This window comes from Rana temporaria, chromosome 11 (assembly GCF_905171775.1).
Source record: "Rana temporaria chromosome 11, aRanTem1.1, whole genome shotgun sequence".
Lineage (NCBI taxonomy): Eukaryota > Metazoa > Chordata > Amphibia > Anura > Ranidae > Rana > Rana temporaria.
In genome coordinates, this window is record NC_053499.1 from 29,589,349 (window position 1) to 29,607,436 (window position 18,088).

The 18,088-nt window shown below is 46.0% G+C and overlaps 1 protein-coding gene across 4 annotated transcripts in view; it reads right to left on the minus strand.

Annotated features, from left to right (window-relative positions):
* The window catches only part of KIAA1549L (KIAA1549 like), a 204,009-nt gene extending 187,421 nt beyond the window's left edge, over positions 1-16,588 (minus strand). For 3 of the 4 annotated variants that reach the window (XM_040328288.1, XM_040328289.1, XM_040328287.1), the window contains exon 1: positions 15,926-16,588. In XM_040328288.1, coding sequence (XP_040184222.1) covers positions 15,926-16,079 — 154 coding nt within the window. In that variant the 5' untranslated portion in view covers positions 16,080-16,588. The remainder of the gene's footprint in view (positions 1-15,925) is intronic. The other variant, XM_040328290.1, reaches the window with a different exon arrangement.
* Positions 16,589-18,088: the final 1,500 nt, after the last annotated feature.

The window sequence follows — 18,088 nt, forward strand, 5'->3', positions numbered from 1 at the left end:
GCAGCGCAGAAAGACAAGCACTGAATTCACAAAGCACTTCCTCCCAAATCTGCGCTGGGTTTCTCAGGCGTAAGTCGGCATAAGTGGAAGTGGGCGTGAGCCATGCTAATGAGGCGTGACCCCATGCAAATGATGGGCCGAGCCCCAGACAGATACGTATTGCCAACTGCGTATGCGCCGTCCCATGGGCGCATCTCAGAATCACGTCGGAAAAACTGCCTAAGATACGTCGGATCACTGCCTACGGCGTGAACGTAACCTACGCCTAGTCATATTCACGTCCTACGTAAACTACATAAAATACGTCGACTTGTGTTCCCTGGTGCAGCCCTTTGCATGGATGCTGCTGAGTTACACCTTCTTTATGGGGCATAACTTTACGCCGGGCGTATTACTTTATGCGCACTGCGTCAGACGGACGTACGTTCGTGAATCGGCGTATCTCCCTCATTTGCATATGTGAATAGAAAATCAATGGGAGCGCCAAATACGTCCAGCGTAAATATGCGCCCACTCTACGCCTGCGTAGGCAGGTTGCGTTGGTCGGATGAAGCCTAGTTTCTGAGTCCGGCGCATATGTGCACTTACGCGGCGTATCTCGAGATACGTCGGCGCAAGTGCTTTGTGAATCCGGGCCATTATTTTTAAATTTGATTGTGAAATAGCCTTTAGATCTGAATTGATTGAATTGTGTAGGTAGGTCCCTAAAGTGGTTGTAAAGGCTGAAGGTCTTTTAACTTCATGCATTCTATGCATGAAGGTAAAAAACCTTCAGTGTGCAGCCCCCCCCCCCAGTACTTACCTAAGCCCGATCTCGATCCAGTGATGTGAACCAGACCCGAGGCTCTCCTGGGTCTCTCCCTCCTGATTGGCTGAGATACAGGGGCCGGAGCCATCAGCCAGTGAGAAGGAGGGGGGCGGTGCTGAGTCATGCTCTCTGTGTCCTATGGATGCAGAGAGTCAGCTCAGGAATGAGCACACACTAGTGTCCCCACAGCAAGCGACGTGCTATGGGGGCACTTGGCAAGGGGGAGGGGCCCAGAGCGCCAGCGGGGGACCCAAAAAGAGGAGGATCGGGGTTGCTCTGTGCAAAACCACTACACAGAGCAGGTTAGGCCCCTTTCACACCTGCGGACCGTATGTCCGCTTTTTCATCCATCCGTTTGCGGATTCCTATGAGATCGCGGATGTCACCCGACACCAGATCTCGCCCGCCTCCGCAATGATCCGATTCTGCAGACGGAAGAAAACTCTATTTTTCCTTCCGTCTGTGGATCGGATCGGATGGACCCGGACAGACGGTCCGTGTTCATCCGATCCCCATAGGGGGGAGCGGAGAAAAGACAGGGCGGTCCCTAAACAGTGTGCGGGGATCAACGGAGCGATCCCTGCTGAGCAAGCGGAGGTTTACGGGGCGGAACATTACTGAAAGAGGCCTAAGTATGACATGTTTGTTATTTATTTTTTTTTAAATACAATTTTTTCCTTTACAATCACTTGAAGCTGATTATACACGGTACCGAAAGTCCTGCTGTATATTCAACAGAAGCTGGACTAATGACCAGTTGTGTTGGAAAACCAGGACTGCATCAGCGTTTGCTGGCAATAGATCTGAACAAGGTTTTAATGTCAAAAGACAAATTTAAGCAAGGTATTCACAGACAGTTTTTTTTCCCCTTCAACCAGTAGGTTAAACGAAGAAGAACCTGACAGATCAACGCATCCACACAAGCAATGAGGACGCAGGGATCGCCCTTGCTGCGCTATTGTATTCTGACAGCAGGGACTTCCCCCACCGTCACAATACATAAATCAGCACTGCAGCATGCATGCCAGCAGCTGCGATTAACTGGGGGGAGTTGTCAGACTTTCGAATGGACAATACAATTCCCATTGCTAAATTGTTCCTATCCCAGCATCATACACAAAGAGATATCAACAAAATATGAAAAATGCAGCCCAATGTGTGTTAGTGAAGAATAACTGCATAGAAAATTCTACGCACATCAAACATTTTTATTGATGTTAACAAGAAACCGCCAACTGATCTTTAGACCACATGAGGCGTCTTTCTGTAGATAATGAGGAAAAAACATCCAGCATGCTGTGTGATATCATATAGCGTTCAATTAAATCAGTGAGCAAGGACCAGATATCTGCAATATATATATACGTATATATATGTACATGGGAAAAGCCGTGTTTATTACACATACAGGCAGTTTCCTGCTTAGATGTGCATCACAAGTCTAATCTCAGTTCAAATCTTCTAAGTCCGACAATTCATCCATTGACCACTTTCTCCGAGTGGCTCATCATGTCATTATGTTTGTTTCAGCAATTGTTTGGCAATGATGCTGATTGCACTGCCTGATATTGACAGCAAGTGCAGTACTGGTGTCACAGCACTTGTGTGCACCCATCCTAGGCCTATCCATGTCAGCTTTACTGGTGTCCCTAATCCCCGCTGGTGTCGCAGCGCATGCTCGCCCCCAACCTAGGGCTACCCATGTCAACTGTACTGGTGTCCCTAATCTCTACTGGTGTCACAGCCAGGGCCGATCTGCCCTATAGGCTCACTATGTAAGCCGCTTAGGGCCCCACAAAGCTGCAGAGGGCCCCCCAAATTACTAGAGGCCCCGCCTGGTGAGAAGTCATTTTCGGAGTCATTTTCGGCCTCTCACCCCGCTTCTCAACTCGCTGGCTGCATGGGAGAAGATGTAAGAAGTCAGCACCCCCCACATCTCACTTTAATGTAAGATGTAATTTCCGACAGCAGAACACCCCCTCCCCGCTTCTCAACTTTAATCTTAAATGTGACTTGTCACTGTCGGCAGAGCAACCCCCCCCCCCCCCCCCCCGCCTCCTCAACTTTAATGTGATATGTCATTTTCAGATTTTCAGCAGCCCCCCCCCCCCCCCACTTCTCTTCTCAACTTTAATGTGACATGTCATATTGCTTAGGGCCCCAGGGAGGCCAGGATCGGCACTGGTCACAGCACATGTGTGCCCCCAACCTAGGCCTATCCATGTCAACTGTACTGGTGTCCCTAATCCCCACTGGTGTCACAGCACATGTGCGCCCCCATCCTAGACCTATCCATATCAGATGTACTGTACATCAGAGTGCCCCTTAGATTACATGTCTAAATCAGAGTCCCCTTACATCAGGTGTTCCTATTAGAGTACCCTCTTATATCAGGTGTCCCCATCAGAGTGCCCCCTTAGATTATATGTCTAAATGAGGTGCCCACTTACATCAGATGTCCCCATCAGAGTGCCCCCTTACATCATACATCACCATCAGAGTGCCCCCTAACATCAGGTGTCACCATCAGAATGCCCCCTTACATCAGATGTCCCCATCAAAGTGCCCCCTTACATCATATGTCACCATCAGAATGCCCCCTTACATGAAATGTCTCCAGAGTGCCCCCTTACATCAGATGTCACCATCAGAGTGCCCCTTTTATCAGATGTCCCTATCAGAGTGCCCCCTTACATCATATGTCACCATCAGAGTGCCCCCTTACATCAGATGTCTCCAGAGTGCCCCCTTACATCAGGTATCACCATCAGAGTGCCCCCTTTTATCAGATGTCCCCATCAGAGTGCTCCCTTACATTAGGTGTCACCATCAGAGTGCCCCTTAGATTATGGGCCAGATTCACAAAAGAGATACGACGGTGTATCTCAGATACACCATCGTATCTCGGATATTTACTAGTCCTATCTATGCACCTGATTCATAGAACCAGTTACGCATAGATAGGGCTGAGATCCGACAGTGTCACACTGTGTTACACTGTCGGATCTTTTTTTTGATTTAAAAATGGCGCCGGGGGCGTTCCCGCTGATTTACACTGAATAATATGTAAATCAGCGAGATACGCGAAATTCATGAACGTACGCGGACCCGACGCAGTGTTCTTACGTCGTTTCCGTAGCGCGGTACCCGTCGTATACTTACCCATGCTAAAAGCAGGGGTAAGTATTGTTAAGTATGGCCGTCGTTCCCGCGTCGATTTTGAAATTTCCTACGTCGTTTGCGTACGCCGATTCACGAACACGCGCGTCGCAAGTCCCGCTCACGTCGCAACCACTGACGTCCTATTGACGTCAGTGGGAGCAATGCACGCCGGGAAATTCCCCGGACGACGCATGCGTATTTAAATCGGCGCGGGAGCGCGCCTGATTTAAATATGACACTCCCCTAGCTGCGGAATTTGAATTCCGCTGGGGGAGTTAGGATCCGCCGTCGCAAGTTTGGAGGTAAGTGTGTTGTGAATTTGACACTTTCCTCACAAACTTGCGAGGGCGGATCTTAAAACACATAGGTTACACGGATCTAAAGATCCGCTAACCTTTGTGAATCTGGCCCTATATGTCTAAATCAGAGTCCCCTTACGTCAGTTGTCCCCATCAGAGTATCCCTACACCTTTTAGCACCAGGCAGCTAAAGAGTGAAAGCCAAAAGGCAGAGCAGGCTGCGGGTCTGGACAGAGGAAGTTCCACTTCCTCCAGGGCACGCATTAGACCTAATTGATTGTTAGGATGCCATCAGTCCTAGCAACCAATGACTGCGGGGGAGAGGGACGACAGGACTGGCTGGCAATACAGGTAAAAAACTGTCACTTTGTCTGAAGCTGGACTGCAGTCTACCAATTTCTGATGTCTGACATAGAAGCATTGGGGTTGATTTACTAAAAGGAAATCCACTCTGCACTGCAAGTGCACTTGAAAGTGCAGTCTCTGTAGATCGCTGTGGATCTGAGGGGAAGCTCCGAAATTAGGGGAAGCTCTGCTGATTTTATCATCCAATCATGTACAAGTAAAAATGCTGTTTTTTATTTCCCTTGCATGTCCCCTCTCAGATCTACAGCGACTGCACTTCCAAGTGCACTGCTAGTGCAAAGTGGATTTGTCTTTCATATATAACCCCTATTATGTCTCTTGTGTACACTATGTAATTGTAGAGTACCGTATATACTCGCGTATAAGCCGACCCGAATATAAACCGAGGCACCTAATTTTACCACAAAAAAAAATGGTAAAACGTATTGACTCGAGTATAAACCTAGGGTGTCCATCTGCATGCCTCACTTTGCCTCACTGTGTCCATGTCAATGCCTCACTGTGCCCATGCCTCACTGTGCCCATGACTAGACTGACATTTAACATTGGAGTCTATAGAAGGGGTGCCCGGGTTTGAAAAAAATCGGTGCTCCCCAGTCGTAAGTCCCCCAGACAACAAACTTTGCACACTTGTAGAGAAGAAAAGGGGATACATGTGTGCCAACTTCCAGGTCCAGGAGACCTACGGCCGGCCGGTAAAGAGTCCCCAAAGTCACCGGAGAAATGACCATTTAACATGGGAGTCTATGGAAGGGGTGCCCGGATTTGAATAATCGGTGCTCCCCGGCCGTAGGTCCCCCAGACAACAAACTTTGCACACTTATAGAGGAGAAATGGGGCTACATGTGTGCCAGTTTGGGGTCCAGAGGACCTACAACCGGCCGGTACCGGGTCCCCAAAGTCTGGGAGATCAGGCGCAAAAAAGTGACTCGAGTATAAGTCGAGGGGGGCATTTTCAGCATAAAAAAAATGTGCTGAAAAACTCGGCTTATACTCGAGTATATACGGTATTTATTTGTGTTGCCTAAATTGTGAACAGTGTATCTTTTCTCATTCAGTTTTTTAAACTGAAGAAGGGCAGACTGTGTCGTTGCCATAGAAACATGTGTAAAGGGGAGGAGTTAGTAAAATGACCACGCCCATGTGGGGGCGCCAGAAATATTTCTGCCCCCAGGCGCCTGTGATCCTAGGATCAGCCCTGGTTAATACACCAGCCATTTGATAGTTTGACTGTTTGGTTGAGAGCACAGGCAAATATAATGGGATGCCGGGAATGTAACTGTTTTTTTAAACTGTTAATCGATGGGTTTAGTTCCGCTTTAACATTTAACAGAATCAAATCTTACTTTTTCAAGTATTATGTTGTCAAAGATCAACTGAACTTTCAGTTTAAATCAGCTAAATACATTCCAATTGTATCCAAACAAAAGGTGTGCAAAGATCTTACAGTTTGTATTCCTTAGCAAACAAACCACATCCTCAGAAGAAAAGAAAAAAGGATCACTGTAATCTGGCGGGCAGAGGTTAAGACATGACCATGCTTGGGCCTGGCACCAGTGGCGGTGCGTCCATAAAGGGCGCAGGAGCGCCACACCCATGGGCGTCCGCTGAAATATTTTCAGGGGGGGGCGCTTCGGCAGCAGCAATACACAGTCGCATTTTACCCTTTCTTTGACCGCTGGCGGGTGTTAGAAGCGACCCCCCTCCCATGTTAAAATGTAAAAAACACCCCACTGTGCCCCCTGCATCTTTTTAATATGTCTTTTGTCTCCACAACCGCACCTCTGGCCTCCTTTACATTACACAGCACCCTGCATCACTGGCCCCCTTTACATTACACAGCACCCTGCATCACTGGCCCCCTTTACATTACACAGCACCCTGCATCACTGGCCCCCTTTACATTACACAGCACCCTGCATCACTGGCCCCCTTTACATTACACAGCACCCTGCATCACTGGCCCCCTTTACGTTACACAGCACCCTGCATCACTGGCCCCCTTTACATTACACAGCACCCTGCACCTCTGGCCCCCTTTACATTACACAGCACCCTGCATCACTGGCCCCCTTTACGTTACACAGCACCCTGCATCACTGGCCCCCTTTACATTACACAGCACCCTGCATCACTGGACCCCTTTACATTACACAGCACCCTGCACCTCTGGACCCCTTTACATTACACAGCACCCTGCATCACTGGCCCCCTTTACATTACACAGCACCCTGCATCACTGGCCCCCTTTACGTTACACAGCACCCTGCATCACTGGCCCCCTTTACATTACACAGCACCCTGCATCACTGGACCCCTTTACATTACACAGCACCCTGCACCTCTGGACCCCTTTACCTTACACAGCACCCTGCATCACTGGCCCCCTTTACATTACACAGCACCCTGCACCTCTGGACCCCTTTACGTTACACAGCACCCTGCATCACTGGCCCCCTTTACATTACACAGCACCCTGCATCACTGGCCCCCTTTACATTACACAGCACCCTGCATCACTGGACCCCTTTACGTTACACAGCACCCTGCAACACTGGACCCCTTTATATTACACAGCACCCCTTTCCCTTGACTAAATATCACTATATTGTATATTTATTTAAGGTCTAAAAGAGGAACCTTTTTTGGAATGAGGGACAAATGGATTTGATTTCAGAAGAGGGACAGGCACTCTAAATAAGGGACAACTAGAAACTATGCTGTAGGCTACAACTCTGTAGTCTACGGACACATTGTCTAAAGCTGGGTACACACTAGGGTTGCACAAATACCTGTTTTGTACCAACAATACTTGTGCTCAAGTACTCGCCGATACCAGTTGCCAATACCTTTGCGGTGCGATTTGAGCCCATACGAAATGACTGGGCTTAAATCGCACTGTAAAGAATGACATGTGATTTGAACAGGAATGTGGTGCGATTCCTGTCTGAATCACATGCTCTTTCTCACACCGCTCCTGTGTTAACCCTGTCTTGTCATAATGACTTCAGCCGGGGTTCACACAGGAGTGGTGCAGGAAACCACATATGATTCAGACAGGAATCGCACCACATTCCTGTTCAAATCACATGTGATTCTTTACAGTGCGATTTAAGCCCAGTCATTTCGTATGGGCTCAAATCGCACCGCAAAGGTATTGGCAACTGGTATCAGCGAGTACTTGAGCACAAGTATTGTTGGTACAAAACAGGTATTGGTGCAACCCTAGACACAAAGACCAAGTTCCTGGGCAAACAAATCTGCATAGGTGAGAATAAAGATAACAGGGAAAACATTTGTCACTGTTAGTACTCATGCACAAGAACACTATACTGTAGGTATAGCATACACTATACAATCTGATTGTACAATCTCTGCACAATCTCCTTTACATTTACAAAAACGATGTAATATATGGACAACCTAAACAATTCATTTAAGCAGTATCCAATCAGGCAGGCCTTTGTACTACATAGTTGGTGGTAGATCCAAAAGATATTGTACAATCAGATTGTATAACATATGGTAAGCTGGAGGCTGGCCATAGATGAAACGTTTTTATTTTTGTCTGAAAAATTGAATGGATCCCCCAATCCACACAACTAAGGTGGGTAAGGGAACCCTTTCCGCTGAGACATCTATGTCGGAGCTACAAATCTAAAGAAACATTTCTGCTGGCTTGAGAGAAGTTAATCATTAAATTGATGTCTCTTTAGCAAGAATGACTACAGAAGGATTGAAAATTGTCCGGTCCTTGCTGAAGCCGTTACATTTCCATCCATCAATGGGCAGGTTTAGTAGCTCCTGTCTTCGTATGCCTGGGGAGCTCACTAAGCCTCCGTGCACACTAATTCTTTAGGGCCCATTCACATGTGGTGCAGACATGTGTGTCCTGTGTCCTCTCTTATCAGCACAGGGATATATGGTCATTGTGTGCCATCTCTGTGCCAGCGTCCCATTCACTTCTATAGGGACCCTCACCTGCATGTCATATTAGGATACATAGGCTGTGTCCATGCAGACTCACGTCCTAGTAGATATGAATGGGGTGATGACACAGGGATGTGCACAACACCTATGTACCCCCCTGCTGATAAATGCCAGCCCTGCATGGGAGATGCATGTTTGCACCCCTTGTGAATGGGCCCCTACTAAAAATAGAATCTGAAATAACATTTGTCTTGTCTTCACAATTAGCAGTGATATGAAGCCTGAAAGTGTCACTGTTATTACCTGTTGGCTGGGCTGAATAGAGGCAGGTTCAGCAGCACAGAGACAGGAGAAAACATCACTCCGTTTTGCTGTGCAGGTAGGGAGGAGGGGGTCCGAGAGAAGAGCACAGGAGAGGAGGGGGGGGGGGTCACTATACAGAGCAGGAATAGATTGTCTAAAGCAGGGAGAGATAACAGGAGGCTGGGGGAGGGGGGGGGGGGGCGAGGTGGTGATCTCCCACAAACATCGGGACACTGTGAAAGTGAAAGCAGGATAGAAATGGCTGGAGAGGGGGAGAGAAGACTGTCTAGGAGAGGGAAAGTTGTATACATGCAGACTGAATCAGGAAAGCGCTGATACCTTCCCAACCTCATGTGGAACACTAGAAGACTATCAGAGGAGCCGAACTAGGGGGGCGGGACCTTGCACACAGACCCAGCTCTGTGACATACAATACAAGCACCGAGGACAGAGGGAGGAGAGCACTGCAGTGCTTAAAGCGGCCCCAGGGCCAGTCCAGCCCTGCTCCTGGCGATTCCAGGGGGGGGCGACCACCCTTCCTTGCCCTATGGAGCGGACGCCCATGGCCACACCCTCTCTCCTGCACCGCTCTAATCACCATAGATAGATTCATGCAATGCAGGAATCTATCTATGGTCGCTGCTGACACCCCCCCTATTCAGGTGTCTGGCCCCTTTTTGGGCCCCGGGCACCTGAATTATAGTGGTGGGGTGTTTTTTGGAAGTGCCTGATTAGAGCTGGAGGCTCTAATAGGCGCCCAAAAATGTGAACAGCGGGCGCCATGCTAGGCGTTCGCTGTTCACTCAGCTGTGTGTTAGCAAAGCAAAGGAATTCGCTTTGCTAACACTGAATATGTCTCTCAGCCAATCAGGTTGCCGGGTCTGTTACCAGTCACCTGATTGGCTGAAACATCAGGCGCTGTGATTGGATGCCTGAGAGAGGACAGAAGAAGACATGGAGGATGTGCAGGAGACCGCCACTGACCTGCTCCGAGACAGGTTAGTGCTGGGCAGCATCTGATAGGGCACAGTAGCGGCAATTGATGGGCACACTGGCAGCATCAGATGGGGCACAGTAGAGGCAATTGATGGGCACACTGGCAGCATCTGATGGGGCACAGTAGCGGCCATTGATGGGCACACTGGCAGCATCTGATGGGGCACAAGCTATGATTAAACACTAAGTATAGTGTGAAATGCGTCAGCTCTGCCGGTGTGCTGTGACATGTAGTGCTGTTTTTCTATTTGGATTTATAATAAAGACAATTTTTATTCGGAGTGCGGCTGTCCAGAAGAATCCGTTCTTTTGTTTTGCATCTCACATGCATTGCATCCATGGTTATGGGAGAAGCAATTATTTTGAAGATTTGACACCTGAGCAGCATATTTCTCTTTGATGGGGCACAGTAGCATCAAATACTGGCAGCATCTGATGGGGCACAGTAGCAGCAATTGATGGGCACACTGGCAGCATCTGATGAGGCACAGTAGCAGCAATTGATGGGCACACTGGCAGCATTTGATGGGGCACAGTAGCGGAAATTGATGGGCACACTGGCAGCATCTGATGGGGCACAGTAGCAGCAATTGATGGGCACACTGGCAGCATCTGATGGGACACACTGGCGGCAATTGATGGGTGCAGTGGCTGCGTTTGATGGCACAGTGGCGGCAATTTATGGGTACAGTGGCTGCGTTTGATGGCACAGTAGCTGCGTTTGGCACAGCAGCTGCATTTGATGGGTACAGTGGCTGCAATTGATAGTTTTTTTTTTCAGTTTGTTTGTGCCCCCCAAAAATTTTGAGCACCAGCCGCCACTGCCTGGCACAATATGACCAGAGGAGAAGTAGGGATAATCATACTCAAGCAGGGTACAAGGCAACCATGTCTAGTGTAAGTACAGCCCAACATGCCCCCAGTCTCCTGTAGTACTACATATAATATCTGATATATGTGCAGGGCAGCCATCAGGAATTTTGGGGCCCCTTACACAGCTCCAGGCATGGGCCCCCTGGAGCACAGAACCAGGGGGGGGGTGCTGCCGCCTGAAATTGAGAAGTGGGGGGGGGGGGGCCTTTACAAAAAAAAAGAAGAAATAAAGAAAAAAATATATATAAAATATAATAAAAAAAAATAAACATATATAAACATTTATAAAAAAAAATACATAAAAAAAAGGGATGTTGCCTCTGGGGACCTCTGGGCCTTTTAATAATAAAAAAAAAATATATAAACAAACAAAAAAATATATATTTATAAAAAATAAATAAAAAAAAGGGGGGGTTGCCACATGGGGCCCTGGGGACCTCTGAGCCCTTTAATAAAAAAAAAATTATATATATATATATATATATATATATATATATATATATATATATATACAGTGAGGAAAATAAGTATTTGAACACCCTGCTATTTTGCTCTCCCACTTTGTTCTCCCACTTGGAGGTCTGAAATTGTCATCGTAGGTGCATGTCCACTGTGAGAGACATAATCCCCAAAAAAAATTCCAGAAATCACAATTTATGATTTTTTAACTATTTATTTGTATGATACAGCTGCAAATAAGTATTTGAACACCTGTCTATCAGCTAGAATTCTGACCCTCAAAGACCTGTTAGTCTGCCTTTAAAATGTCCACCTCCACTCCATTTATTATCCTAAATTAGATGCACCTGTTTGGGGTCATTAGCTGCATAAAGACACCTGTCCACCCCATACAATCAGTAAGAATCCAACTACTAACATGGCCAAGACCAAAGAGCTGTCCAAAGACACTAGAGACAAAATTGTACACCTCCACAAGGCTGGAAAGGGCTACGGGGAAATTGCCAAGCAGCTTGGTGAAAAAAGGTCCACTGTTGGAGCAATCATTAGAAAATGGAAGAAGCTAAACATGACGGTCAATCTCCCTCGGACTGGGGCTCCATGCAAAATCTCACCTTGTGGGGTCTCAATGATCCTAAGAAAGGTGAGAAATCAGCCCAGGACTACACGGGAGGAGTTCGTCAATGACCTGAAAAGAGCTGGGACCACCGTTTCCAAGGTTACTGTTGGTAATACACTAAGACGTCATAGTTTGAAATCATGCATGGCACGGAAGGTTCCCCTGCTTAAACTAGCACATGTCAAGGCCCGTCTTAAGTTTGCCAATGACCATTTGGATGATCCAGAGGAGTCATGGGAGAAAGTCATGTGGTCAGATGAGACCAAAATAGAACTTTTTGGTCATAATTCCACTAACCGTGTTTGGAGGAAGAAGAATGATGAGTACCATCCCAAGAACACCATCCCTACTGTGAAGCATGGGGGTGGTAGCATCATGCTTTGGGGGGGTTTTTCTGCACATGGGACAGGGCGACTGCACTGTATTAAGGAGAGGATGACCGGGGCCATGTATTGCGAGATTTTGGGCAACAACCTCCTTCCCTCAGTTAGAGCTTTGAAGATGGGTCGAGGCTGGGTCTTCCAACATGACAATGACCCGAAGCACACAGCCAGGATAACCAAGGAGTGGCTCTGTAAGAAGCATATCAAGGTTCTGGCGTGGCCTAGCCAGTCTCCAGACCTAAACCCAATAGAGAATCTTTGGAGGGAGCTCAAACTCCGTGTTTCTCAGCGACGGCCCAGAAACCTGACTGATGTAGAGAAGATCTGTGTGGAGGAGTGGGCCAAAATCCCTCCTCCAGTGTGTGCAAACCTGGTGAAAAACTACAAGAAACGTTTGACCTCTGTAATTGCAAACAAAGGCTACTGTACCAAATATTAACATTGATTTTCTCAGGTGTTCAAATACTTATTTCCAGCTGTATCATACAAATAAATAGTTAAAAAAATCATACATTGTGATTTCTGGATTTTTTTTTTTGATTATGTCTCTCACAGTGGACATGCACCTACGATAACAATTTCAGACCCCTCCATGATTTCCAAGTGGGAGAACTTGCAAAATAGCAGGGTGTTCAAATACTTATTTTCCTCACTGTATATATATATATATATATATATATATATATATATATATATATATATATATATATATATATATATATAAATGTATTTTTTTTTATAAAAAAAAGGGGGGGTTGCCGTCTGGGGCCCTGGGGACCCTTACAGGTGTACTGCCTGTACCCCCCTGATGGCGGCCCTGTATATGTGACCACTTGGTAAAATCAGGGGCCGCTCCAGAAGACAACTAGATCTATAGCAAGTTGTCCCCCCTAAACATTATAGAACAAAACAGGTTTCAATGACTATTTGCACAGTTGATGATTTCATTGCCTATCACCTGAACCATAAATGTGTATTACGTAGAGTGGGATTCAGAAATACAATTTACACTGCAAGTCACACAAATGTAATAATATCATTTCAGCAATCACAGTACGATTTCTCCCTGAACCAGCTCTGTGTCATATAACGGGCCGCCTGGAAATCCTCCAGCTTGTGTTGGGGATACAATGTAACATTCAGTGATGAACCTGTCTGGCAGGTGGCAACAATGTCATTCCTCAATGTTAATACAAACAAAACAAAACAACAGCTCAGATACCATTTAATTATACAGCCAACCTCCATTCATCATCACAGACTGAATTTTTATGGATTTTCTGGGAGTGTGTCTGAATGCATACCTGCTTATGAAGGGGGATGGGGGCTTAGATGCCCACTGCCTTACATGGCACATATGCTGGCAATCTGTTCAGGGCCCCTAGGTCACTACATATTGATATCTGTTTGCACAATCAATATTATAATAAAAAATTACACATCAACTTAATAAATGTGACTGTATTCCCTTCTAACATTTACATACATCAGGCCTGGCAGCATGGCACCACTTACTAACCCACATCATGCCATTCCCCAATGCAGGTGATTCGTTTAGGGCCCCTAGGCCAATGATATAATAAATTGGTATCCAAACACAATAAATATTTTTATGCTAATAATCAATAAAACTGATATCTGAACCACATTAAAAATTGTATTCACATAAATCATGTGACTGTATTCTCTTCTATAAAGACCTCAGTGGCCCCAAACATCAAGTGGCAGGCAGGCATCATGCCATACCATATGCAGGTGGTTAGTTCAGGACCCCTTAGACCAGGGGTCTCCAAACTGCGGCCCTGAGGCCGAATGTGGCCCTTTGCTTGCCTTTATCCGGCCCTTGAGGCATCTTTCCTGCCTCTGACGCCAACATTTGGGCACTTTTTGTTCCACTGACACCAATGATGGGGCACTATTCCTTCCAATGACTCCAACAATGGGGCATAATTCATTCCACTGACACCAATGATGGGGCACTATTCCTTCCAATGACTCCAACAATGGGGCATAATTCATTCCACTGACAACAAGAATGGGCCACTATGCCTCCCACTGACTCCAACTATTTCTCCTGCTAATACCAAAGATCGGGCATTGTTTACTTTCACAGGGCACAGTCTGAAGGACAGTAAACTGGCCCTTTCTAGAAAGTTTGGACACCCCTGCCTTAGGCCAATGAAATATTAAATTGATATCTGAACGCACAATAAATATTTTATTTTCATATAGATCAATAATGTGACTGTATGCTCTTCTATAAAGACTCCCAGCTAGGCATCACGCCAAACCATATGCAGGTGATTGGTTCAGAACCCCAGGGCCATTGATATATTAAATTGTTAATTAAACCCAATAAATATTTTATTAATATAAATCAATAACGTGACTGAATTTTCTTCTATGAAGGCCTCAGAGGCTCCCACATTTGCATACTTCAACTGCCAGCTAGGCATCATGCCATACTATATGCTGGGTGATCAGTTTGGGACCCCCTTTGACCTAGGCCATTGATATATTAAATTGATATCTGAACACAAAATAAATATTATAATAAAAAAGACACACCTACTCAATAATGAGACTGTATAAAACATTTGCATAAATAAAGTGGCAGCCAGGTAGCATGGCACTTCTAATGGACCCACATCATGCCTTACCATATGCAGGTGGTCAGTTCAGGGCCCCCTAGGCCATTGATATATTAATGAATATCTGAACACGCAATACATATTTTATTTGCATATAGATCAATAATGTGACTGTATTCCCTTCTATAAAGACCTCAGAGAATTTAGGATTTGCATTGAACTGCCAGCTAGGCATCAGGGCATAGTATACCACATCCAGGTGATCAGTTCAGGACCCCCTAGGCCATTGATAAATTAAATTGATATCTAAACACACAATAAATATTATAATAAAAAAGACACACCTACTCAAAAATGAGACTGTATTCTCTTCTATGTAACATTTGCATAAATCAAGTGCCAGCCAGGCAGCATGGCACTTATAATGAACCCACATCATACCTTACCATATGCAGGTGATCAGTTCAGGACCCCCTAGGCCATTGATATATAAAATTGATATCTGAACACACAATACATATTTTTTTCTTTATATAGATCAATAATGTGACTGTATTCCCTTCTATAGACCTCAGAGAATTTAGGATTTGCATTCAACTGCCAGCTAGGCATCATGCCATAGTATACCACATCCAGGTGATCAGTTCAGGACCCCCTAGGCCATTGATAAATTAAATCGATATCTAAACACACAATAAATATTATAATAAAAAAGACACACCTACTCAAAAATGAGACTGTATTCTCTTCTATGAAACATTTGCATAAATCAAGTGCCAGCCAGGCAGCATGGCAATGCTAGGTAACCCACATCATGGTGATCAGTCCAAGGCCCCTAGCCCCAATGCTAGCTGAACACCCCATAAATATTTTTTTCACATAAATCAATATTATGACTGTATTGGCTTCTAAAAGACCTCCAGGATTTGCATACATCAGCTGCCATCCTGGCAGCATGGCACAGCTCATTAACCCATCTCACACATGATTAGATCTGAAGGGTAGGCATAGGGTATCATGGTGTTTTACTGCTAGGGTGCCCCCTTTCTTCTAGATCTAAGGATGGTGCAGTATGGCAGAGGAACCTTTTTTTTTTTTTTTTTTTTTTGCTTTGGCAGTAAATCTGCCCCCCTTACCTTGTGTGGGGTGCTGCAGAGCTGACACCAGGGCCAGCAGCAGCATCAGCACAGCAGTCCTTCTGGTCCATGATGGTCCTAGGTGAGGTCTCCTCATTGCAGTCCATCCTTGTGGCACCATGGGTCCACCAAGCCACTTGTCAGCAGGAGCCATCAGTGGGGGTCACAGCAGCCCAGGATCAGTCATGAGTACAGTCCTCCCTGCCCACCCCCAAATGCCAAGGTGCCCTGGGTGCAGGTGTGCTAGGTGCTCATGCTGGCCCAGGTGAGCGATCTGCTGGCAGGGTGACCCAGGAGGACCTGTTCTGGCCGGTGGAGGTGTGGTCACTCGGCGTTTCTGTTGCTTTGGGGATGAAACTGTTATTGCAGCTTAGAAACGTCTTTTCATTGAAAAAGAGATCACGTAGCAACCAGATAAAAAAAAAAAAAAAAACGCATTCACACCAGCCGGGGCTGCCTGGGCTATGGGGACCTCTGCTGGAGAAAGTGAGGAAGGTCAGGAGGACTGGGAGATGTCAGAATGGAGCTCACCTAGAGAGGACCTGCTGACATCTATGTGGAGGTACGGACAGATGGGGGAGACTACCTGCTAATGCGCGTCCCGCACCGGCGACATCTAGTGGAGGATTAACAGTACTGCATGCAGAAAACTACAGTGTACTAAATGGGAGATTCACAGAACTATCACCCAACATTTTCACACTGCTAAAAATGTCTGTGAATCTTGGGGGAAAATGTTTATTAACCACTTAACCCACGGACCATATTGCTGGTCAAAGACCAGAGGACTTTTTGCGATTCAGCACTGCGTCGCTTTAACTGACAATTGCGCGGTCGTGCGACGTGGCTCCAAAACAAAATTGGAATCCTTTTTTTCCCCAGAAATAGAGCTTTCTTTTGGTGGTATTTGATCACCTCTGCGGTTTTTATTTTTTGCGCTATAAACAAAAATAGAGCGACAATTTTGAAAAAAAATGCAATATTTTTTACTTTTTGCTATAATAAATATCCCCCAAAAATATATAAAAAAAATGTTTTCCCTCAGTTTAGGCCGATACGCATTCTTCTACCTATTTTTGGTAAAAAAAAATCGCAATAATCGTTTATCGATTGGTTTGCGCAAAATTTATAGCGTTTACAAAATAGGGGATAGTTTTATTGCATTTTTATAAAAAAAATAAATGTTTACTACTAAAATCGCAGTCAGCGATTTTTTTCATGACTGCGACATTATGGCGGACACTTCGGACAATTTTGACACATTTTTGGGACCATTGTAATTTTCACAGCAAAAAATGCATTGTTTACTGTGAAAATGACTATTGCAGTTTGGGAGTTAACCACAAGGGGGCGCTGAAGGGGTTAAGTGTGACCTCATCTGTGTTTCTAACTGTAGGGGGTGTGGCTGTAGGTGTGACGTCATTGATTGTGTTTCCTTATAAAAGGGAACACACGATCGATGACGGCGCCACAGTGAAGAACGGGGAAGCCGTGTTTACACACAGCTCTCCCCGTTCTTCTGCTCCGGGGACCGATCGCGGGACTCCAACGGTGATCGGGTCCGCGGGTCCCGCGGTCACGGAGCTTCGGACCGGGTCGCTACCGCGACCCACGGCTGGGCACTTAAAGAGGACGTACCTGTACGTACATGTGCCCAGCCATGCCATTCTGCCGACGTATATGTGCAGGAGGCGGTCCTTAAGCGGTTAAAAGTATTTTAAAATAAGCACACATGCCCTGTACACACGATCGGTTCATCCGATGAAAACGGACCGATTAATTTTTTCATCAGATATCCGATGAAGCTGACTTTCATCAGTCTTGCCTACACACCATCAGTTAAAAAAACGATCCTGTCAGAACGCGGTGACGTAAAACACGACGACGTGCTGAGAAAAATAAAGTTTAATGCTTCCGAGCATACGTCGACTTGATTCTGAGCATGCGTGGATTTTTAACCGATGGATTTCCCCACAGACGATCGTTTTTTTTCTATCGTTTTTTTAACCATCAGATCATTTTAAAACAGGTTCTACGTTTTTTCACCGATGGGAAAAAAAAACGATGGGGCCCACACACGATCGGTTCGTCTGATGAAAACGGTCCATCAGACTGTTATCAGATGAACCGATCGCGTGTACGCAGCATTACTTGTCCAGAGCG